The 20,052-nt window shown below is 37.8% G+C and overlaps 1 protein-coding gene across 6 annotated transcripts in view; it reads left to right on the top strand.

The window, feature by feature from the left end:
• Window positions 1-303: 303 nt before the first annotated feature.
• Window positions 304-20,052, top strand: part of LOC108715569 (E3 ubiquitin-protein ligase RNF220) — a 172,445-nt gene continuing 152,696 nt past the window's right edge. For 2 of the 6 annotated variants that reach the window (XM_041561445.1, XM_018260846.2), the window contains exons 1-2: window positions 305-550; window positions 7,249-7,984. In XM_041561445.1, coding sequence (XP_041417379.1) covers window positions 7,360-7,984 — 625 coding nt within the window. In that variant the 5' untranslated portion in view covers window positions 305-550; window positions 7,249-7,359. Of the gene's footprint in view, window positions 551-7,248; window positions 7,985-20,052 lie in introns of all 6 variants that reach the window. The other 4 variants (XM_018260848.2, XM_041561444.1, XM_018260849.2 and 1 more) reach the window with 4 other exon arrangements.

Below are 20,052 nucleotides of genomic sequence, written 5' to 3'. Positions count from 1 at the left end.
GGATGGGCCCATGATTGGATCAGCCCGGTGGGCATATCGCCAAAAGATGGGATCTTTCCGTGTATGGCCACCTTTACTATGTAACTCTCTGTTCAGACAAGTTATAGACACCGGCGCAAACAGAGGGAATGAACTTCCAGCAGAGCTTCCATTTTAGTCAGAAGATTAGCTGCCTCTACATACAGCAAGGCAAGGTTGGCTTGTAGGACAGCCCTGTTAGTGGACTTCATTTCCCATCCTCCTTGTGTTTCCTCCTTGTGTCTTGTGTGTGCGCTAATGATGTATTCAGAGCAGTGAATGACACACAGGAGAGCAGAGAGGAGTGTGTGTGTGTGAAGCGCTGGCAGGAGTCGCTGAGTGAGTCGAGGCTCAGTCACTAGTAGGAAGCACAGTGTGGCAGTGCTGCTCCAATCGGTGTGTGTATGTGTGTTCATTCTGACTCCACGCTACACATGCAAACCAAGGCAGCCTGGCAAGCGCAGCAGAAAACCTCGTGCGCGGACCTCTCTGCTTCTCACCTCTCCTTCAGCAACCGCACAGGATTCCCACTGTAAGTAGAATAATGATGCGAATAACGGCAACAAAGTAGAGTCTCTCTCCCCATGTGCCATTGCTCTGGGGCGGGTCTTGGAGCGCGAAGCAAAACTAAGGAGAAGTTTCTTCCCCCGGGTATGACATGAGCTGGCCCGTGTGCTGGTGCCTTTACTCAGTTTCGGGAGTGGGGCACTAATTACAACTTTCTGCCGCAGCTGCCTTGGCTACTGGCTCTCTGTATTTAAATGTCAGTTTAATTAGAATTTAGCGTGACTGCAATTAACAGGCGGCTGGTGTCAGTGATGTACCTGACCCTGGAATAGGAGCAGCCGTGGAGGGAGCTGATAGCCCAGGGATAGGACAAATACAGAACGAGCAGGGGAATCGGGTGCTGAGCGGAATAATCTATGACAGGGGACGGGGAAGTGCAGTTGTGGCTACTAATGGGCTTCTCGCTACATAGTACCCGATAGTAATGTCCAACCCGCGGCCCTCCTGCTTCCGTTTTAATACTTCCAGTTCTGTTTTGAAACCCGGTAACAACTGGAGGCCCGCAGGATGGACATCCCTGTCATGTACGCTGGCTACAGTGACACTTTATTTTTGTGCTCTTTCCTTCCTGGAAGCTCTGTGGGGACAAACGGGAGCCCAGCAGGGTCACTCTTGACATTGTTGTCAACTTGTGCAAAATATAATAAAAGAGGGAAGTGTGCGAGTTGGGGTGGATTGGGGATGATGGGAAGCCAATCGTTCACCTTGTGATGGAGATTGTAGAACACATAAAAACATCTGTTTGGCCCCAATGACATGAGAATGAGAAGCCACACAGACCTTGTCCTGCCGCACAGGAAGCGCTTCTGCAAAGTGATTGGTAAAATCAAATGATAAAATGTCATCGGCTCTGCCACCCTCTCCATTAAGCACAGCCTTGTCTGGGATAGCGCCTTGTTAGGAAACTGGAAAGGCAACTTCCTTAGCTAGAGTAAAATGCTACAGATATATTGGCATATATATATAGCTATATGAAAGACATTTACTACTAAAATGTCTAACCATGAAAGCATTAAATCTTGAAGAAAACCTTTTATAAATGGCCATCAATACCTCATTAAATCCCAAATTTACCTCCTAGATTAACAAAATAGTGAACTTGTATCAAAGCAAACATACTGGGGACACACACACACACATATATATATATATATATATATATATATATATATATATATATATCATATTTATCTTTACATATATATATATATTTTTTTATATACACACATACAAGCACGCATGCAAACATATTTGGTGGGGAATAATTAAGATACCCCTTGGTGAAGCATTTTAGGAGCAGCACCTGCTTCCATTTGAGGGTATGGAACAATCCATATAGAGTTTGCTTTAGAATTTCTAACTGAAAATGAGGGCTTTTAAAAAAAACAAAAAAAAAAAAAACAGTATTTTTGTTTCCTGAAAAGTTTAAATATGAACTATCCCTGCAATCTTAAAAATGCCTACCCTACTATTCTGCCTGTAGACACTTTTCTTTTTGCAGAAAAAGGAAACTAACAAGATTGTGAGTCTGAAGGCTTATTTGACATGTTCTTGCCTTCATTTTATTTGGCTTTAGTGAAATCATTAGATTTCAGTCTTTCAGTGAAAAGTTATTTGATTACCTGAACTAAATATTTACATATAAGCTTCATTTAAGTGTGTACATTTTACATTTTAACCAATAGTCTGTAAATACATAAAAAAAATTGGTTGAAAAGTTTTACCTCTAATACAGGCAAATCTGATTACTAGTCAGAATAGTTTTTCAGGTATTTTAAAATAGTTCAGCCTAGTTAACTCATTTTTGATCTGTAAGTCCATATTCATTTGTTGACTGTAATTACAATTTCACCATGAGAATGCAACCTGTTGTGTTTAAAAAGGCGATATATGTATATTTTTTATTACTGATTGTATTTATTAATGTTATCATTTTTTAAAGTACCTTATGAAAAGATATTTAAAATGAACCCTAACTATTAATGTAAATTTAGCACACATTTGAAGGTTGACACAACCGTTTGTGCAATTTGAGAACAATTAGATAATTATATATTCACATATCACACCAAAATATTTCAGTATACTATCCGAACAAGACATTATGGAAAGTGTAGCCTGAACATGTTACAAAGCTTTAAGATTTTACAGAAATTGACACTTTTGAACCCTTTTGTGTTTTTTTAGAGTTCCCTATAACTACTGATATCAAAGGGGATATATCAGATACATTTAAAAGACATCTATGAGATTTAATTTGCTTTTGAATGTTTCATTAAACATGAATGTTTTTCCATTAATGTGCTTTTTAAAATTACATTGGCCTTATTTTGTGGATCGATTCTTGTGTTTTTGTTCAGTTCGGTTAATTTGACTACGACTTTTATACCACGCATCAGAGTTTGTCTGGTGCTGTGGAAAAGTGTCTGGTGATTTATTTGGTTGCTTTTTCGATCGCTGTGTCCAAGTCCTGTTTCTCCTTCTTTCAGCAGGGATGTCAGCTCTTATTACTTGCTATTGATCTCTTTGCAAAGTGAGAAGTGAACTAAAATTAATGTCAATTCCACTGCTTGGATCAATAGCTGGAGTTATTTTAATCTGGATTTGCACGGGGTGCTAAATTAAAAAAAATCAGCATACTAGCTGCAATATGTATCGGTTTCCTGACGTTTGCTTGCCGTGTATTCTGAGTCATTCAATGTCTAGTTCTGTCTGATTGTCCTGCAATCCATATTTTTTTAATTAAGAAGGTCTGTTAGTTTTTCTATTTAGGGACTTGTATTTAAGATGATGACATTTTGACATTGTGAGTGCATTAACTATAGATTTCAATAAGGACTGCGGTTTGCAAGCCTTGCATCCTTTCAATCTTTTAATGGTATATCAAAAGATGGTGCTGGTGAGTGCAGTATTTAAAGAACATATGAGGTGGTTGAAGATGTTTGTTAATTTATTCGTTGCTTTTGTGTTATTTGTAAGTCAAATGCGTAACAGTAGTGCCCTTGATTTAGATGTGAATATTACACTATTTAATTTGGAGTCACGCTTTCGTGCCAGATAAGACTGACTGTTAATAAAAAATTCTTTGTCTCTTCAATCCTGTTATATTTTTAACAAAAACTGATATATATATATATATATATATATATATATATATATATATATATATATATATACACATACACGTACACACACAAGTATTTTAAATTGCATAACTGTCATTTCGTTTTCTGCCATCATTTAGTATTTCTTGTACTTTTTGTTATTGCTTAGAAATTCGCAACTTATTTACTTTACAAATACAAAATACAAATTTATATATCTAAGAAAATCAAATCTATCAGAAATCTAATTGTAGATATACTGCTGAGTAAAACAATTATAGTTGCATAAGTATCAATCACAGCACCCTGTTTCAAACACCACCTGCTAAGAAAAACACAGTGTCAAGATCAGTAGAGTCTAACCGATACCAGTCTGTCTATGTTTATACGGATGCATGCATCCGCATTTCTTGACTTGTTAAAAAACTTATTTAGAATCTACAACAGAGAAAAATAAGGCATTGAGCTATATAAAATCTGTCTTTATTAAAGTCTTTATTTGGAACCGTATACTGACCTGTTTGAGCCGACAGTTGTTTGATCAAAAGTCACACAAGCTGTTTCCTGGTTTGCAAAAAAAAAGTTTACAGGACACACATGCATACACACATATATTATATGTATACTGTATTTCATTTTTGAACTGTGTCTGTGTTTATGTATATGCATTATTATGTGCAATTGTGCCAAACTGCATCTTTACAGAGAGTTGTGCCTTGGTATATTTTTTAACAGTTTTGTTCTGAGCCCTATTTTTTTAGAGTGGTTTGAACTTTTAACTAATAAAAAAAAAAGAAAAAGGCCTATTTATTCAAAGTTTAATATTTATCTTAATTAAATATAAATGTTGCTATAATTTAAAACATCTATCTATCTATCTATTTATCATCACTTCCCTGTTATATAAATTAAGGTACTGTATACGCAGGTGATTGTGGAAAATACATCCACACAAGTATTCCAAAACTATGTTGTCTGTTGTAAATACTAAGAACGCACATTATTAGTATAAAGTATTCTTTCCCTGTTTTGCCTGTGTTATTATGGCAGATATATAAATACATCAGGGAGTGAGCTGCTCATTCTAGAATCAAGTTAAACTGAAACTTATAATGCGGACATATATATATATATATATATATGTGTATATATATATATATATATATATATATATATATATATATATATATATATATACAGAGCATTTGAAGTAGGAAAAAGTAGTGATCTTAACTTGTATTTTGTTACTTGTATTTGTATAGTTACAAGTAGAGGTGAAAATTTAATTGAGAGAATTCTCTCCATTCAAAAAATAGACATGTTGGAATTAAACATTGTTAAGAGGATTGCTCTTGCCCAGGTTTCTGGTTTACAACAAGAACAGGAGACAGTAAGTCATGGTTCCTAAGTGTTATTTTGCAACAAACTCGTCATTTTACATCACTTGGAGAAATCCAGCCAAGCATTTGTCTGTAGTAATCAGAAATAGATTACTTTATTTTTAAGCCCTTCTGCTTTATAATGTTCCACTTTTACCAGCTCTGCATTTCTGAACTCAGTCCTGGTTTCTGGCCTTAACTTGAAGTCTTTTATCTTCACTATTAAATATGTGTGCTTTGATTTTAAGAAAGGCAGCACTTTTTTTTATAAGATTAGTTAAAAAGAGATGTTTTATTAGTCTCCAAAGAAACAAGCAATATGTTGGAGTGAGGTGTTCAGTTTTCTGGTTTGTTTGCATGACGGGTGATTAATGTTCCCCCCCCATTAGATATTTTTCCCTAAGCCGGCTCTTTTGTGCCACAGGTATGAGAATTTATGCAGTGTTTCCGGCCTCAGCCTAGAAAAAAATGCTTAATTACAAGCTTTTTTTTAACCTCAACGCTTGCTCTAGCAACAAGTAGTCATTTCCAATGTGGTCCTTAATATGCTTCAATGGGTTTGGAAGATTTCTAAACCACTATATTTTTTAAAGTCTGTGGATAAAAGTGGTTGGTGGATAGACCTTTAACAAGTCTTGAATTGGCCAGGGTTGGCTTTAAAGTTATGACAACACTGCTACCAAAGGTCTATTTACAGTTCATTGGTAAATGGAATAGGAAGCATTTTCCTGAAAATTGATCTCAGTAGACAGCCACAGAATAGATTAAGGATCTAGGGATTTTCGGGATCCAGAGATGCATTGGTAATTTGATTTGATAAGTATGTGCACATAATGTTCCACCATCAAATTGCCATTTAAGTACACCATAACTGTAGTTTTATATAGTATGGTGACAGTGTTTGGTGTCCTTTTAAGAGACAGGGTAGGTAAAAATAATGTTTCATGATAGCAGAGCAAATGAACAGATTTTTCATGACCACAACAGAGCACAGTGCCAGCAACTGCAGAAATTACATGGATGATTCCAGCTACTGCTTTAAACAAAAGGGAAATGATTGCTCATTAGAGTGTGTGTAGGCTTTGTTTAACAAGAAAGGTACTTTGGTAATCTTTTTTCTACAAGCCCTTATCTGCTTGTCTATTTAATCTATATCTCTGTGCCTATCTGTTTTCTCAGGCAGCATAATTCAGGCCTGCATCTACCAACTAAACAGTTTGTTATTGTGAACACACAAAGCAAATGTGTGTATTAATATCACTATATCAATCTGCTAGTATGATTAGCTGTGCCTCTTCTGGCTCATAAATATAGGTATGCGAGATAAAGCAAAAGTCTTAACAATAAGTTTGATATTTGGGCATGTATTTTTTTGTGCCAAAATCTGCTCCTGTATGCAAACATAACACTTTCTGGAAAATTTCTGTTTTCACATTTACTGGTGCTCATTTGTTCCTGTACTCTCAAATCCTTGCCTCTGCAAATCTGTGACTGATTGGCAATACATTATGTAAATGAATGGTAGAAAAATCAACATACTGTGGTTTGTGTTTTTTATTATATAGTATTTATGTAGCTCTAGTTTAGAAGGCATAAATTTCACAGTGTTTTGCACGCTTTGGATTTCAGTTTAGATTCCAAAAAATTATGTTTAATACACAGACACATAGTCAAATCTACATTTTGCATTACTTGAATTTACATTATGATTCATTAATTTACAGTGACTCTTTTGCAATTAAATATAAAAATTAGATTTTACTGAGTTTATGTATCTATCGGCCTATCCCTCTGTCAATTTCCTACTCAATGTAAATCATCCCTAGCTATTCCTTAGCTTGGCTTTCTTTCTTTTTTTATTATTATATTCACACCTATGCACACATGAAACTGCAATCAGTTTTGATTTTTAAAAGTTCTCTCACGCATAAATGTATTCTTTTGGAAACTTTTACCATATGGCAAAAGTTCTTTAAACTTCTGAAGAAATAGCTGCTTATCACATTATTTGCTGCTTGCTGACAAAAGTTTCCTCATGTATATTATGTGCTTTACACTTGAAGGTAAATAATGAATGTAAATAATCAGAAATATGAAAAAAAAAATCATAATATTAACCCCAACAATTATCTCTTATTTATTTTTCATTGTGTTCTTGTGTTTTTCTCTTTGGGATGCAGGTGTTTATAAGAAGAAATGCAGTGACGGTATATAACTTTTACCCTAGTCAAGTTTTCCAAAGAGGATTCATCACTTCAACTATTTACTCAGCAAAATCCTTTAAGCTAAAAATGGATCTACACCGTGCTGCTTTTAAAATGGAGAACTCTTCTTTCTTGCCTAACCCTTTGGCCTCACCAGCGCTAATGGTTTTGGCATCAACTGCTGAAGCCAGTCGAGATGCTTCCATACCATGCCAGCAGCCACGTCCTTTTGGTGTGCCAGTCTCAATGGATAAGGAAGTCCATATACCTTTTACTAATGGTTCCTATACTTTCACTTCAATGTACCATCGCCAGGGTGGTGTGCCAGGGGCCTTTTCTAATCGTGATTTCCCACCTTCCCTACTTCACCTCCATCCACAGTTTGCCCCTCCCAATTTAGACTGCTCCCCAATCAGCATGCTAAACCATAGTGGTGTTGGTGCTTTCCGGCCCTTTAGCTCCCCTGAGGAGCGGGAGAGCTATCAGTCTGCCTTCACCCCAGCCAAGCGTCTAAAGAGCTGTCATGACACTGAGTCTCCTCATCTGCGATTCTCTGATGCCGAGGGGAAAGAATATGAGTTTGGGACTCGGATCCCCACAGGCTCCCCAGGGGGACTCAAAGTGGATGATGCAGGAAAAAAACTTTTTGCAGTGTCCGGCCTGATTTCAGACAGAGAGACATCTTCAAGCCCAGAGGACCGGAATGATAGGTGTAAGTAGTATATATAAATGCATTTTTAAAATTGTAAATGTAATCCTCAGTGTACCTCTTTACTTTCATAGTTCCTTAAATATGTGTATTCTAACTTTTCACTAAATGTGCCAAAAACTAAGGCAATTAGTTAAAAAATATAGTAGGGAATACAGTTAGAAACTGGCAAAAGAGAAGTGTTACATAATAAAAATAACTCAAGATGCATTTGAGCCCTGATATTGAACTGGTAATAAAAAAAAGCTCCAACTGGAGTCACATAACATCAGATTAATAAATGAAGGGAAATAAATATTTAGTATGATGATTTTAAAGAAAAAACTGTGTGCTTTACCCCATTGCATGAAGTAGGTTAGCGTTTTACTAACTGATTTGAATAAGTTCCTTTGTGTAGTGTAATTGAGCTTTTGCCCATATCTGTAAAATAACAATTGAATTCTAATGCACGGTTGCCTTCAAAATTAAACCATTAAGAGATCTAAAGAACAATTAAATAATAATTGTTTATGTTATAGGATGATGACACACAGGGTGTTTCTTACTAAAGAACCACCCCAAACTAACCATAACCCCCCCCCCCATTTCTTGGCAGCTGATGTTTTTAGAGCAGTAGTGGTTTTTAGTTATTTTCCACTGAAAAATGCTGAGGTATAAACTACCCTCTGTAAGCCACCATGCTTGAAACATATGTACACTAAAATGCTAAATAAAATATTCTTAGCATTATCTCATGATATTACTAGTATGATACTGTGTCCATCTCCATCTGTACATTGATAGTAGAACAAGAGAGGCATTCATTAGTGCATAAGAAGTGACTGTGGTGGTGGTGGGACTGTCATGGTGGCAGCCCAGGATGGTGGGACTGTTCAGTATAGACTGCAATTTAATGAAAACATAACCTTCTTCATGTAATTTAGCTCAACTGCAGGAGCAATCGAAAGCAGTGGAATGCGTCCTGCTGACATTCACAGCCTGCTCGGCATAAAGAAATGATACGCACACACGGCCTCTGATGATAAAAACTCCCCTGAGAGCTCTCGGATAATATTTAAACCAAACCAATACATTTGTTTCATTTTTCTCTCTCTCTGCTGGCGTGTAAATTTCTTTTCGTTTCCTAAAGTGAAGCTTTGACTTTTCTTTCTTCCGTGTCGAAGTGTCTTCCCGTTACGACGCCACAGAGGGTAATTGAGATGTCCTGTCTCTTTCTTTCCAGTCAGAGTTACTTTACTAGGCTGTCTGCTTGTATTAAGCATTGAGATAACTTTCTGCTTCTAAAACGGATTCATTTTAAGTCCTGGCCACTTTTACCACCCTTGGCAACCATAAAACCAGTTCTGCTTTGTAAACTTCACCCTCAGCACTTCTGATAGCAATTTGTAGGGCGTGCCGTATAGTGACATATTTCAGTTTGTCAGTAACACAAAATTGCTAGTGGTTGCATTAGAAACAATGATTTGCAGTAATGTACCACCCCATTTTCATCTGTAATATACCATGCAGCAAGCAATGATGATGATACACTGCAATAATTGCCAATGTTAGAGAAGAGAGGCTAAGGCATAGTGAAAATGCACTCAGCCTGAAGCCCTCCATCTAGTTACAACTTCCAGCAACATCCATTTTGTGGCTGAGAGACATCAATTTGGACATTCCTGAAGCAAAAAGTTAAAATAACTATGGGGCTATATGATAATATGTTTTGCTTGGTTGCTATGGTTACTGCACACTGGCAAACTTTTGGCCTTGGTTGCTATGGTTAATGCACCTGGGCAAACTTTTGGGCTTGGTTGCTATTGTTACTGCACATGGGCAAACTTGCTCCATGCACGCTTTACTTGAAATGTATAATGAATTTCCGTTACTAAACCTGAGTGTATGTTTTTGAGAGTATGGGAGGTAACTGATGCAAACAAGAAAACATACAAATTCACTTCAGACAGTCACTTTGTTGCGCCATCTAACAAATGAACAAGTGCTGTCACTGTGCTTTTTTTTTTAACACAGCCCTATTTTCAGGGCAGCCTTTTTGAAACATGTTTTAGTCCCTGTATCTTTACATGTGAGTATATATAGTGAATAAAGTACCCCCTCTTGTAAAATATAAGGATATTATAAGTTACCGAGGAGTTTCATGACCATATTAAAAACACAAGGCCGAAGGCCGAGTGTTTTTATACAGGTCATGGAACTCCGAGGTAACTTCTAATATCCTCATATTTTGCAACTGGGGGTACTTTATTTATTATAATACACAAATTTCAGTGAGTCATGTGACAGAAATGACATCAGAACTCACCGTTTATAACTGATGACATCAGAACTCACCGTTTATAACTGATGACATCAGAACTCACCGTTTATAAGGATATTATTTACAGGATATTCATGGCATTTGTGTATTATAAAGGAATATGAATTTCCAAAGACCATAGATCATTTAAGTTGCAATCTCTTGGTAAAATGGCTACACAAACAGCCCTCTACAGATTTGTATGGTTGAGGGGGTTATATACTTGGCAGTCCACATGAAGGGGATTGGAAGGGAAAGTTTTCTTGGCACCCAATCTTGACTGTTTATGACTCTTTCTCTGCCAGCATCATGCCCAGCATGCCTAATTACTTGTTTTATAAAAACTGGGATTGAGGTAAAGAGCTCTCATAAAGACAGCTCTTGCTCCAATCAACATGCGCTTAAACTATGAAAACACAATCATAAGTTGCTTCTTTATGTAGAAAGAACACATTTTGTAACCGACTTTTAAACATATTAATGCTCTTAAGCTCAAGATATAGTTTCTTTATTAAAATTCAAGTTTGGACAAGGTCTAGTAACCTTTTAGGGCACTGGCAGAAGGGGTAATTCCTAGTGTTTTGCCTCCTGTGCGATTTGCAGTTCAGTGGGTGCTAAACGCTTGAGGTGGCCCCTCTATGGACATTCACGGTAACTGTCTGAGCCTGACCTGTGCAGTCAGGGCCGGATTTACATAGCGAGCGCCCCTAGGCCCACTGACATTCGTCACCCCTGTCCCCTTCCCTTTATTTGTGCACATGCACAAATTTTCATCATCAGAGTGGGAGCACTGGGATTTGTCGAATGGGAAATTTAAAAAAGTATTGTATCTCATGATAAACCGCAGAGCTTCTGAACCAATGTGGGTGTGGTTGGGCTTCATGCCTCCCCATAAAATCCTGCCACCCTAGGCCCGGGCCTTGGTGGCCTTTCCACAAATTCCGGCCTGTGTGCAGTTGATGACATAGGCATTTATAACTCACAAAGGCAACAGTGACATTTAGCTGTAATTGCCATACCCGCAATTGCACCAGCAGGACCAAGGGAATTACCATGAATGTCTATGAAGGGGCAATCTCAAGGATGTTGCTGCTCACCACAGGAGGTTAAGAGAATTTTCTGACCTGATGTCTACTAATAATTTTGGTATTTGCTAAGCCATCTGAGATGCTTCATACTATGCCAATAGTAACAAACTGAAGATAGGTTTCACCAAGAACAATGTTTTATCCTAAAAACCAACAAAACAAATAGCTGACAGTTTTTTATAGTGTTAATTAACCTTTCATTTCTTTTGTTTTATTGTGGTGCTTTTCTTCCACTACAGTGACTAAATTACAAACACAAACCAAGTCTAATGGAATGGACACAACACTGAGCATGCCTTAACACTGTTAATATTCAATATTCTGTAAGCACCAATCCACCCCTTCAACCTGCCGATGCTAAAAAATATGTGTATATAAGCCTGGAAGTATTGCTACCATGGTCCTGGTGGTAATTTTATAGTGTGGCAAGCAAATTGAAATCTAATGGTGTTATTGACGATTACTATGCTGAAAGTGACACCATCCCCACTTTATGTTCTGCAATTTGTGGGCATTTTAACCATTTTACCCACCCACAAGTAGTGATACTACTGCTATAATAATGCTTCACATGCAAGTTACTTAGCTTGTGTCTGCAGAAAAACAACATGGCTGTTTGCGTAAAAAAAATTCTACTTTGCACATTGCCCCATGTTTGTTAATAAATCCTAAGGTATTTTGTGTTTGTTTTCATAGGTAAGCTCTTTTGTAAAAAGTCATTGAGTAATCTCTGGTGGTACATCTGTGGAACTGTATGGATGTGCCTCCTTGTGAGGGGCTGCCAGTTTTCTGAAGATTCTGTTCTACTTGTTGTGTCCTTGTATTTCTTTTGGACAGGTTACTGTCTTTGGACTAGTAGGTACCTTATTGGTGTGCATGTAGACCAAAATAAGATAGCTGGTAAGATTTGATTCAGATATTAATCAACACGGTTGTAAAAACCCATCAGGCAGTTTGCATAATCCCATATTGCTTCATTAATAAATGATACACTAGGTTTCAGATAGGGAACTCAATTATTTATAGCTATCAATTTTTTAGATCTTTTAAACAAAACGTGTAAAAGACAGAGTAACCTCTTTTATATCAAAAGCACTGAAATACATTTTATACTGTTTTGGCTCCGTTCTTAGCTTGCTTGTCAGCCAATTACCAGGTCAATTAACTTGCTAATTGAAGGCAGTAGTAGTGATGTCACGATGCCAATCTAAGCATAGTACAGTTAAATCAGCTCGCTTTAGGTTTTGTGAATATGGGCATGTCATCTTTGGGTCTGTTTAAAAACGGACGATTCACTGTAAGAGTTTATTGTTTGTTGTAAACTGTTTGCTTAAGTAGTTTCAAGCTGTGATCTCATGCCAGTGGAATGACGGTCAAGTAGTGGCGTTGGTAGCGGTGGTTTAAAAGTTAATGAGGATACAGTAAGTAAGCGACATTCCTTCAGGAGAATATAAGATCCTGCTTCCTTCCTGATATGCAAGAGGTCTTGAGATTGAAGAACATTTAGGGCATTGAAAAGGTTTCCTCACTATTTGTCTGTGGTCCTCATACTGGGGGAGCTCAAGAGTGAGTCTGATGAGGTGTTAGGGTCAAGATGCTAAATGATTTGGTAAAATATCAACTAACCACAGGGTCGGTACTGCATTCTGTGCTGCAGCTTGACTCACATCCTGTGACGTAAATGGAACATTACCAGCATAAATGAAGGAAGAATTGTTTTTTTTAAGTGAGCTACTACCAGAAGTTGTGCAGTGTATTTGTTGTAAAAAGGCGCTTGGCTTATGAACAAAAATAACCATTGCCTTAGCCATATCTGCATCTATGAAACTCCTTCAAATGTTAACTGGGCAAAAAATTCAGGTCAGCATTAAAGGAATCTGAGCCCCTATATTGTTATTGATATTGTAACAGTAGCACCAGTGCTACAATTTTTAGGGGCACATTTACTTAGGGTCGAATATTGAGGGTTAATTAACCCTCGATATTCGACTGTCGAAGTTAAATCCTTCGACTTTTGGATTTACCGCAATTCGTTCGATCGAAGGAAAAATCGCTTGATCGAACGATTAAATCCTTCAATTCGAAGGATTTTAATCCATCGATCGAAGGATTTTCCTTTGACCAAAATTTTGTTAGAAAGCCTATGGGGACCTTCCCCATAGGCTAACATTGAGGTTCGGTAGGTTTTACTTGGCGAAGTAGGGGGTCGAAGTTTTTTTTAAAGAGACAGTACTTCGACTATCGGATGGTCGAATAGTTGAACGATTTTTAGTTCGAAACGTTCGATTCGAAGTCGTATTCGGAAGTCGAGGTAGCCAATTCGATGGTCAAAGTAACCAAAAAAATCATTCAAAATTCGAAGTTTTTTTTATTCTATTCCTTCACTCGAACTAAGTAAATGTGCCCCTTAGTGTTTTGATTAAACCAAAACACACACTCATATCAAAATGAAAGCAACAATTTTTTTTATAACCATAGCTGCAGTCAAAACAACTGCAGAATAAAACACTTTTTAAATTACTCTCTTATTAACTTGAGCAGTATTTCCTCCCCTTGTGTTGTGGGTATCCCCATGCCGTATACAGTGTACCACACACGCGCAGGCTGCCATATCCTCCAGTTTGTAACAGCAGCCGGCTCATGTACTTCCATCCTTCCATCCGCCAGCTGCCGTCCAGTGCTTGTGGTGCAAGCGTTAGCTTCATTTACCGGCATAAGTGTTGTGCTAATTAGGTAGCCTGGCAGTGGACTGAGCAGTACTTAACCAGATGTTGCAATGGCTTGAGAACCCACTCCCCCTCCCTTCCTCACTGTTACATCTCCGCTGCGCCCAGTTGCCCTTTCATGCCTGCCCTTCCTTCATTTCAGCATTGCTCCTCTTCTTATGCTAAACACCCTGTTGAAAAGGAGCAACTTTTGGCTGGGAAATAAAAGCTTTTATTCTCCCTGCAGCTAAACATTTATCACTTGCTAGTAAGAGAGAAGGGGTTAAGCAGACACTAGTGCCAGCCTTCCAACACTAGACGGATCAGCATCAGAGCAGCTGTAATTGCCTATATAATCATTATTATGTTCATTAACATTATTAAGCATGTTATGGCTGTTCAGGGATGGGCAGCAGAGTTTATATCAAAGCTAATCAGTGAGATATTTCTTCCCTTTCTTTGAGTCTGATTCGGGGTTCTTGCTGTTATTTTTTACAGCTGTAAATTTAACTCACGGGCTTTGTATGCACCTATACTTTTATTTCCTTCTGCGCCAGTTGTAATTGCATCCCACACCTGGTTCCTTAACCCTGCAGTGCAAATTGTGCCTGTACGTTGTCTTGCATGTGTCCTGGCTAAGCAAAAATTATACCAGCCCATTTGTCCATTCAGCTTTCCCCTTCCGCTTGAGCTCCCTTCTGAACCATAGGTATCTTGGTGGACTGAGTAAATATTGAGTGCAATGTTACTTTTATTTTGCATGCTAAAATACTGTATCTTGACCAGAAAAGTAAAGCTTCCATTTACATTGACTTGTGTGTCATTTTTGTTTGCATAACTGACATTATGAACAGCAATTTTTCAGACTACATTTATGATTGTGTAAATGTTGTATAAATGATGCATTTATTTAATAAGAAAAGAGAGAGGTAATTTCATACCTCCCAACATGTGTATGTGATGCATCTGTCTCGCCAAAAAGTAATACCTTAGCTGAGGTAGGGCAAGCCCTCCTTTTTGGATTGGGGCTTTGAGGGAGCCCCATGCCATACGTGGGGATTTGTTGGCCCTGAGGGAGGGCATGAGGCTTGCATTAAACTTATGGAATAGACGCTCTGGGACCCACAGCGGGTAGTTGTACAATTTATACAATAGTTTGGGCAAATAGATTATCTTGTACAAATTCACCCAGCCCCATAAGGTAATAGGGAGTTTGGTCCATACCGCTGCTGCTGCTGCTTTAAATTGGTCAATGACTGGGTCTTTGGATGGAAGCAAGGTATTGAGTTACTAGAAGTTGAATTTGTAGAGTATTGATACCATTGTATTCTGACGGCTGTGGTAATTTCACCAATTAAAACTCCTCGGGCCACTGCCTTAGAGGTTTCCCATAAACTATCTGGGGTAGCAGTGAAACAAATTGATTAAACAATTCATATTTTGTGTTACAGTCATGCTCGTTCTTTGAAACTTTGGTTATATGTGTCTGTTTCCAACATCTTTTCACATGAGGGATGCAGCAGTAAAGTTACTCTTTGTGATTGTGGGCTGTGTATTAGGTAAACGCACCAAAGCTCTGCACTCTCTATTTGCAGATTGTGATTCCAGAGATGCTGGAATGTGTGTGATTGTTTGATTTATGTGCCTTTACAATTCTACTTCCACAGCTTTTCTCTATAAGAAGCTTCTACAAATTTTCTTTTATTTTAATTTTGTTATTTATGATTACAATTATATTTATAGTTTCCAATTTTTAATAGTTTTATCGAGGCCCTATTATGAGCTTTTTTAACGTTTCATGTAAAGCTGAAACTAATAAAGTTGTCAATAAAAAGGTGACAGGCCCATGTATTCTTAATTCCTTTCTCTAAAGTACCTTAAACTTGTTCGACATTTAATGGAACAATAATCTTGTCTGTTGCAGAGGTTTTATCATATAAGGACTATATGTGTGTGTGTGCTGGCCATTTTTTTCTTTGGATAGGGCAGATATTTTTATGCCTGCAGTATGAGTTATTTAAGATGGATCTAATACAAATAATTAATATTGCAATAATTGATATTATGTTTTTCAAAAACTGCTCCTTTAATACTGATATTAGAAAAAAGTTTTAATTAATTGCATACCATGCTTCAAACTATTGAATTTCAAGCACAAAACTTTGGTTAATGAGCACTTTAAATGTTCTTTTTTTTTAAGTATGCTAAATACATAATCCTGTGAATAATTTCATCACTAATTACCTTCTGCCCTTGAGCAAAGAAAATTAAGCTCCCCATAGACGCGACGATTCTTCTTGCCGAACGACCAATTTTTGAGAAGTCCGACCGATCCTTCGAAATTATCGTGCGGTTAGTGGGATTCGAACGATCGTACATCTTACGATTTTTCGTCCGACATCTGTCAGGGAATTGATCGGCCAGGTCAAAAAATCTTTGTCGGTCCCAGTGCAATCTATCTATGTTTGCAGGGCCAAGCAGGCAGCTCCCCTTTGTTTTCCTGGCAAATTGGTCTTTTTAGTTGATGGTCAATTTGTACGATCGTACGAAAATCGTGGTCTCACGATGAAGATCGGATCTTTTAAAAATCTCAACATCTATGGCCAGCTTTACATGGCACCATATCACCGTCTATATCTTATCACAAGATCTTCGTGGCACCCTTGAGCCCAGCATTCTATTTAAAAAAACATGCATCCTTCCTGATTGACTCAAAGGGGAGAACCATATGGATGGGGGCTGCTGTTAAAAATGGTCTTTATGCTGAGAAACAGTAAGTGGCCAACAGCCCTTTCTGGCTGTGTCATAAATAGGCTCCTATATGCTTGTTCACCATATTATTTCAGTATCTATATATATAATCCATTTCTAAACAGTTAATATAATGTTCTCATGCCTTGGAGCTATCACCTATTACACAGACTGTATAAAGGGCAAAATTGGAAATAGTTGGGCGTCAGACACTCTAGACCTGGATGGTGGCTCAGTCATTGCTGTGTATGGTCACCTGAAAGTTGTACTGTTCTTGCGTGCGTTCCTTTTCTCAACCTGCTTTTGCATAATTTACCCTTATGCAATGGACAGTAATATTATTCTGTCAATATCTTTGCCATGGAGATAAAGTCTGTGCTGGGCCTCTGTTCACACAAATCACTCATGACCCAGGAGCAAAGAAAGACAAAGATGTCAATATTACAGAGAAATGCTAATAATGGCTCTTAGTGACATGCAGTGACAGATTGTCCAGTGAGTGAGACACATCAAGGGGTAAATGGCTGACAGAATAGTACAGAAGTTATTATATTTTGCAGTGGGAATTGAATTTTAATGTATGGGGATCTGGGTATGAAAGTGCATTTGAACATTCAGAATTACTTCCTTAAAGACAAGCGATAGCAATGGGGGTGCTCCATCATATACAGATCATAGATTCAGAGGTCAGTCTGGCAGCCAAAATGAAGATATTAATCCTAATACCCTAATGACAATTAACACTTAGAAAAAAACAATACATCATGTATGTTAGAGTCCTGCAAGGGGTCGGATATCTGCAGGTACCCGCAAAAAAAGCAGGGACCCTGCGGAATGAGGGGTGAATTTTCAGGTGTGGGTATAGATGCAGGTCTGCAGGTCATGGGTCTCATCTAAATTTCTTATTTTATGTACTATTGTCTATATTTTACTCCTTTTAAAGTTTTACAAAACTTGTTTCTGTCCCCGCACACTTTTGATGATGACACTTGGGGTTTTCAGCGAATCACTTCCCGTTTGATGGTGGTCGGCAGGTTACGGGTCGGGCGGTGGATAAGGCAGTTGCGGGTCCGGGTCGGCAAGCGGATCAAAGTGTGTAAATATGTGGGTTGCGCATTGGGTCCGGTCCGGGTCTTAGAAATTGGTTCTGTGCAGGACCCTAATGTATGTGATCACATTTTCAGTATATTAAGAAAAACATATGACATTCTATGCATTTTAATATACAGTTTGACACGCAGCCAGCTATGGCTACAGCACATTAAGTTCTTTCATCACTGCAGCTACATGTGGCATTTACCATTTAATAAATAACCAATGTAATTTTCCAGTATTTTTCCTTTTCAATACTTTGCAGTGGGGACATTGAACAAAACCATTTGTGGGATAAAGATCGAGTATGTTGTGAAACATTTGCTCATGTTAGTGACTTCCCAACTGACCGATAAATCTGTATTGTTAGTCATAGGTAAAAAGAAACACTGTTGATTCTGGGTAACTTTTTACCATTAAGGGCAGTGGCTGCTTGGCAGCAAGAAAAAGACAATGATCCCACTATGGAGAATTTACAATAACACTGCAAGGCTGGTCTGCGTGCTGGAATATCTGCTGCCAAACTGTAGTCTACTCTTTTCAGCTCACAAGAATTTGCGTTACCTAACCACAAATAAACTTAAGCTTTTTAAGAAAGCACATGATTTGCCACCATATGAACATTCATTGATAGAATTTTAGCTGAAAAATTTAGCTGCCAACATAATTTACTGCTTCAAGCAGGGTATTTAGTATTGCTGCTTATAGCTTGTATATTTTGTTCCACAAGAAACAATAGATCTTATAACCAGTTATAGACATTCTGACTACTAGCAGTAATTATATCTAAATTATGCTTTGAAACGATCCTCTCCTGTCAAGTCTCCCTGGGCCACCATTATGACATGATCAGTGGCCTAGGAGTCAAATGATGGTATTGTCTTGATTTGGCCCAGTGTGTTTATGGCCAAAAAGATATTTTGCCAAACAAGTGGAACTGATGTTGTATGACTACTCTAACTCATTAATACATTGGCTTGTTCCTAACCATTTTTCTGTCTGCCACTTTATTCCATGTTTTCTTGCTCTGCTGACTACATTAGTTGATACATTTCTCAGCAGTATCTGTGGAATATTAGCACCTATTGTATCAATTATAACAACTGCCTTTAAAGGGGTTGTTCACCTTTAAGGTATCTTTTATTATGTTATAAAACCGCCAATTCTAAGCAACTTTTCAATTGGTTTTCATTATTTATTTTGTACCGTTTTATAGCCATTTGCCTTTTTCTTCTGACTCTTTGCAGCTTTCAAATGGGCATCACTGACTCCCTTCTAAAAAACGAATGCTCTGTAAGGCTACAAATGTATTGTTATTGTTAATTTTTATTACTGGTCCTTCTATTCAGGCCCTCTCCTATTCATATTCCAGTCTTTTATGCAAATCAATGCATGGTTGCTAGGGTATTTTCGACCCTAGTTACCAGGTTGGTTAAGATGCAAATTAAAGAGCTGCTGAATAAAACATACATAACTGTTACAGAGTCAGTGACCCTCTTCCAAGAGCTGCTATAGAAATACATAAAAAGTGAACTGAAAATTATATATATATATATATATATATATATATATATATATATATATATATATGTATTAAAGCAGGTGTGTGCCAATAGTTATGCACATACACACACAGTTGCAGACAAACTCATTCTCACATTATGTATTCCCACATCTCAGCAAATCAAAGAGGGTCCTGGCAGGATGAGATCAATAAGAGATGTGGGTGATGGATGGGCAGAATCCGTTGATTGCTGACATGACCTATGGTTGGGATGGCAGGATTCTGCAGGGATTGACACATTTGGGGAGTGTGTCTATGTGTGTGGGGTGGGCTGGGTGCTGCAGTGTTAAAATATCAGGCAAACCTACAGTTATTATGACTACGTTCATCTTATATGTTTTAAAATTCCTCAAGGTGGTTAATAAGCTTTGTCTCTCCTGTTAGGCCTTGGCTGACCTTACTGCCCATTTACTTTTCCTTTCTACCTTGTGTAATTGGGCAATCTCTGCTAAGACCTTGTCCTGTAACTCACTTTTGTGATACATTAATTGCAATGATAGCAGTTCCAGTTACGAGATCTGCCACCGTTTGCTTGTAATCTGAGCGACAGGTTTAGGGCTTGCTTTATTTAA

Source organism: Xenopus laevis, chromosome 4S, assembly GCF_017654675.1.
Source record: "Xenopus laevis strain J_2021 chromosome 4S, Xenopus_laevis_v10.1, whole genome shotgun sequence".
In the NCBI taxonomy this organism is placed as follows: Eukaryota; Metazoa; Chordata; class Amphibia; order Anura; family Pipidae; genus Xenopus; species Xenopus laevis.
Note: the sequence above shows the minus strand (reverse complement) of the source record. Positions and strands in the feature narration are given on the sequence as shown.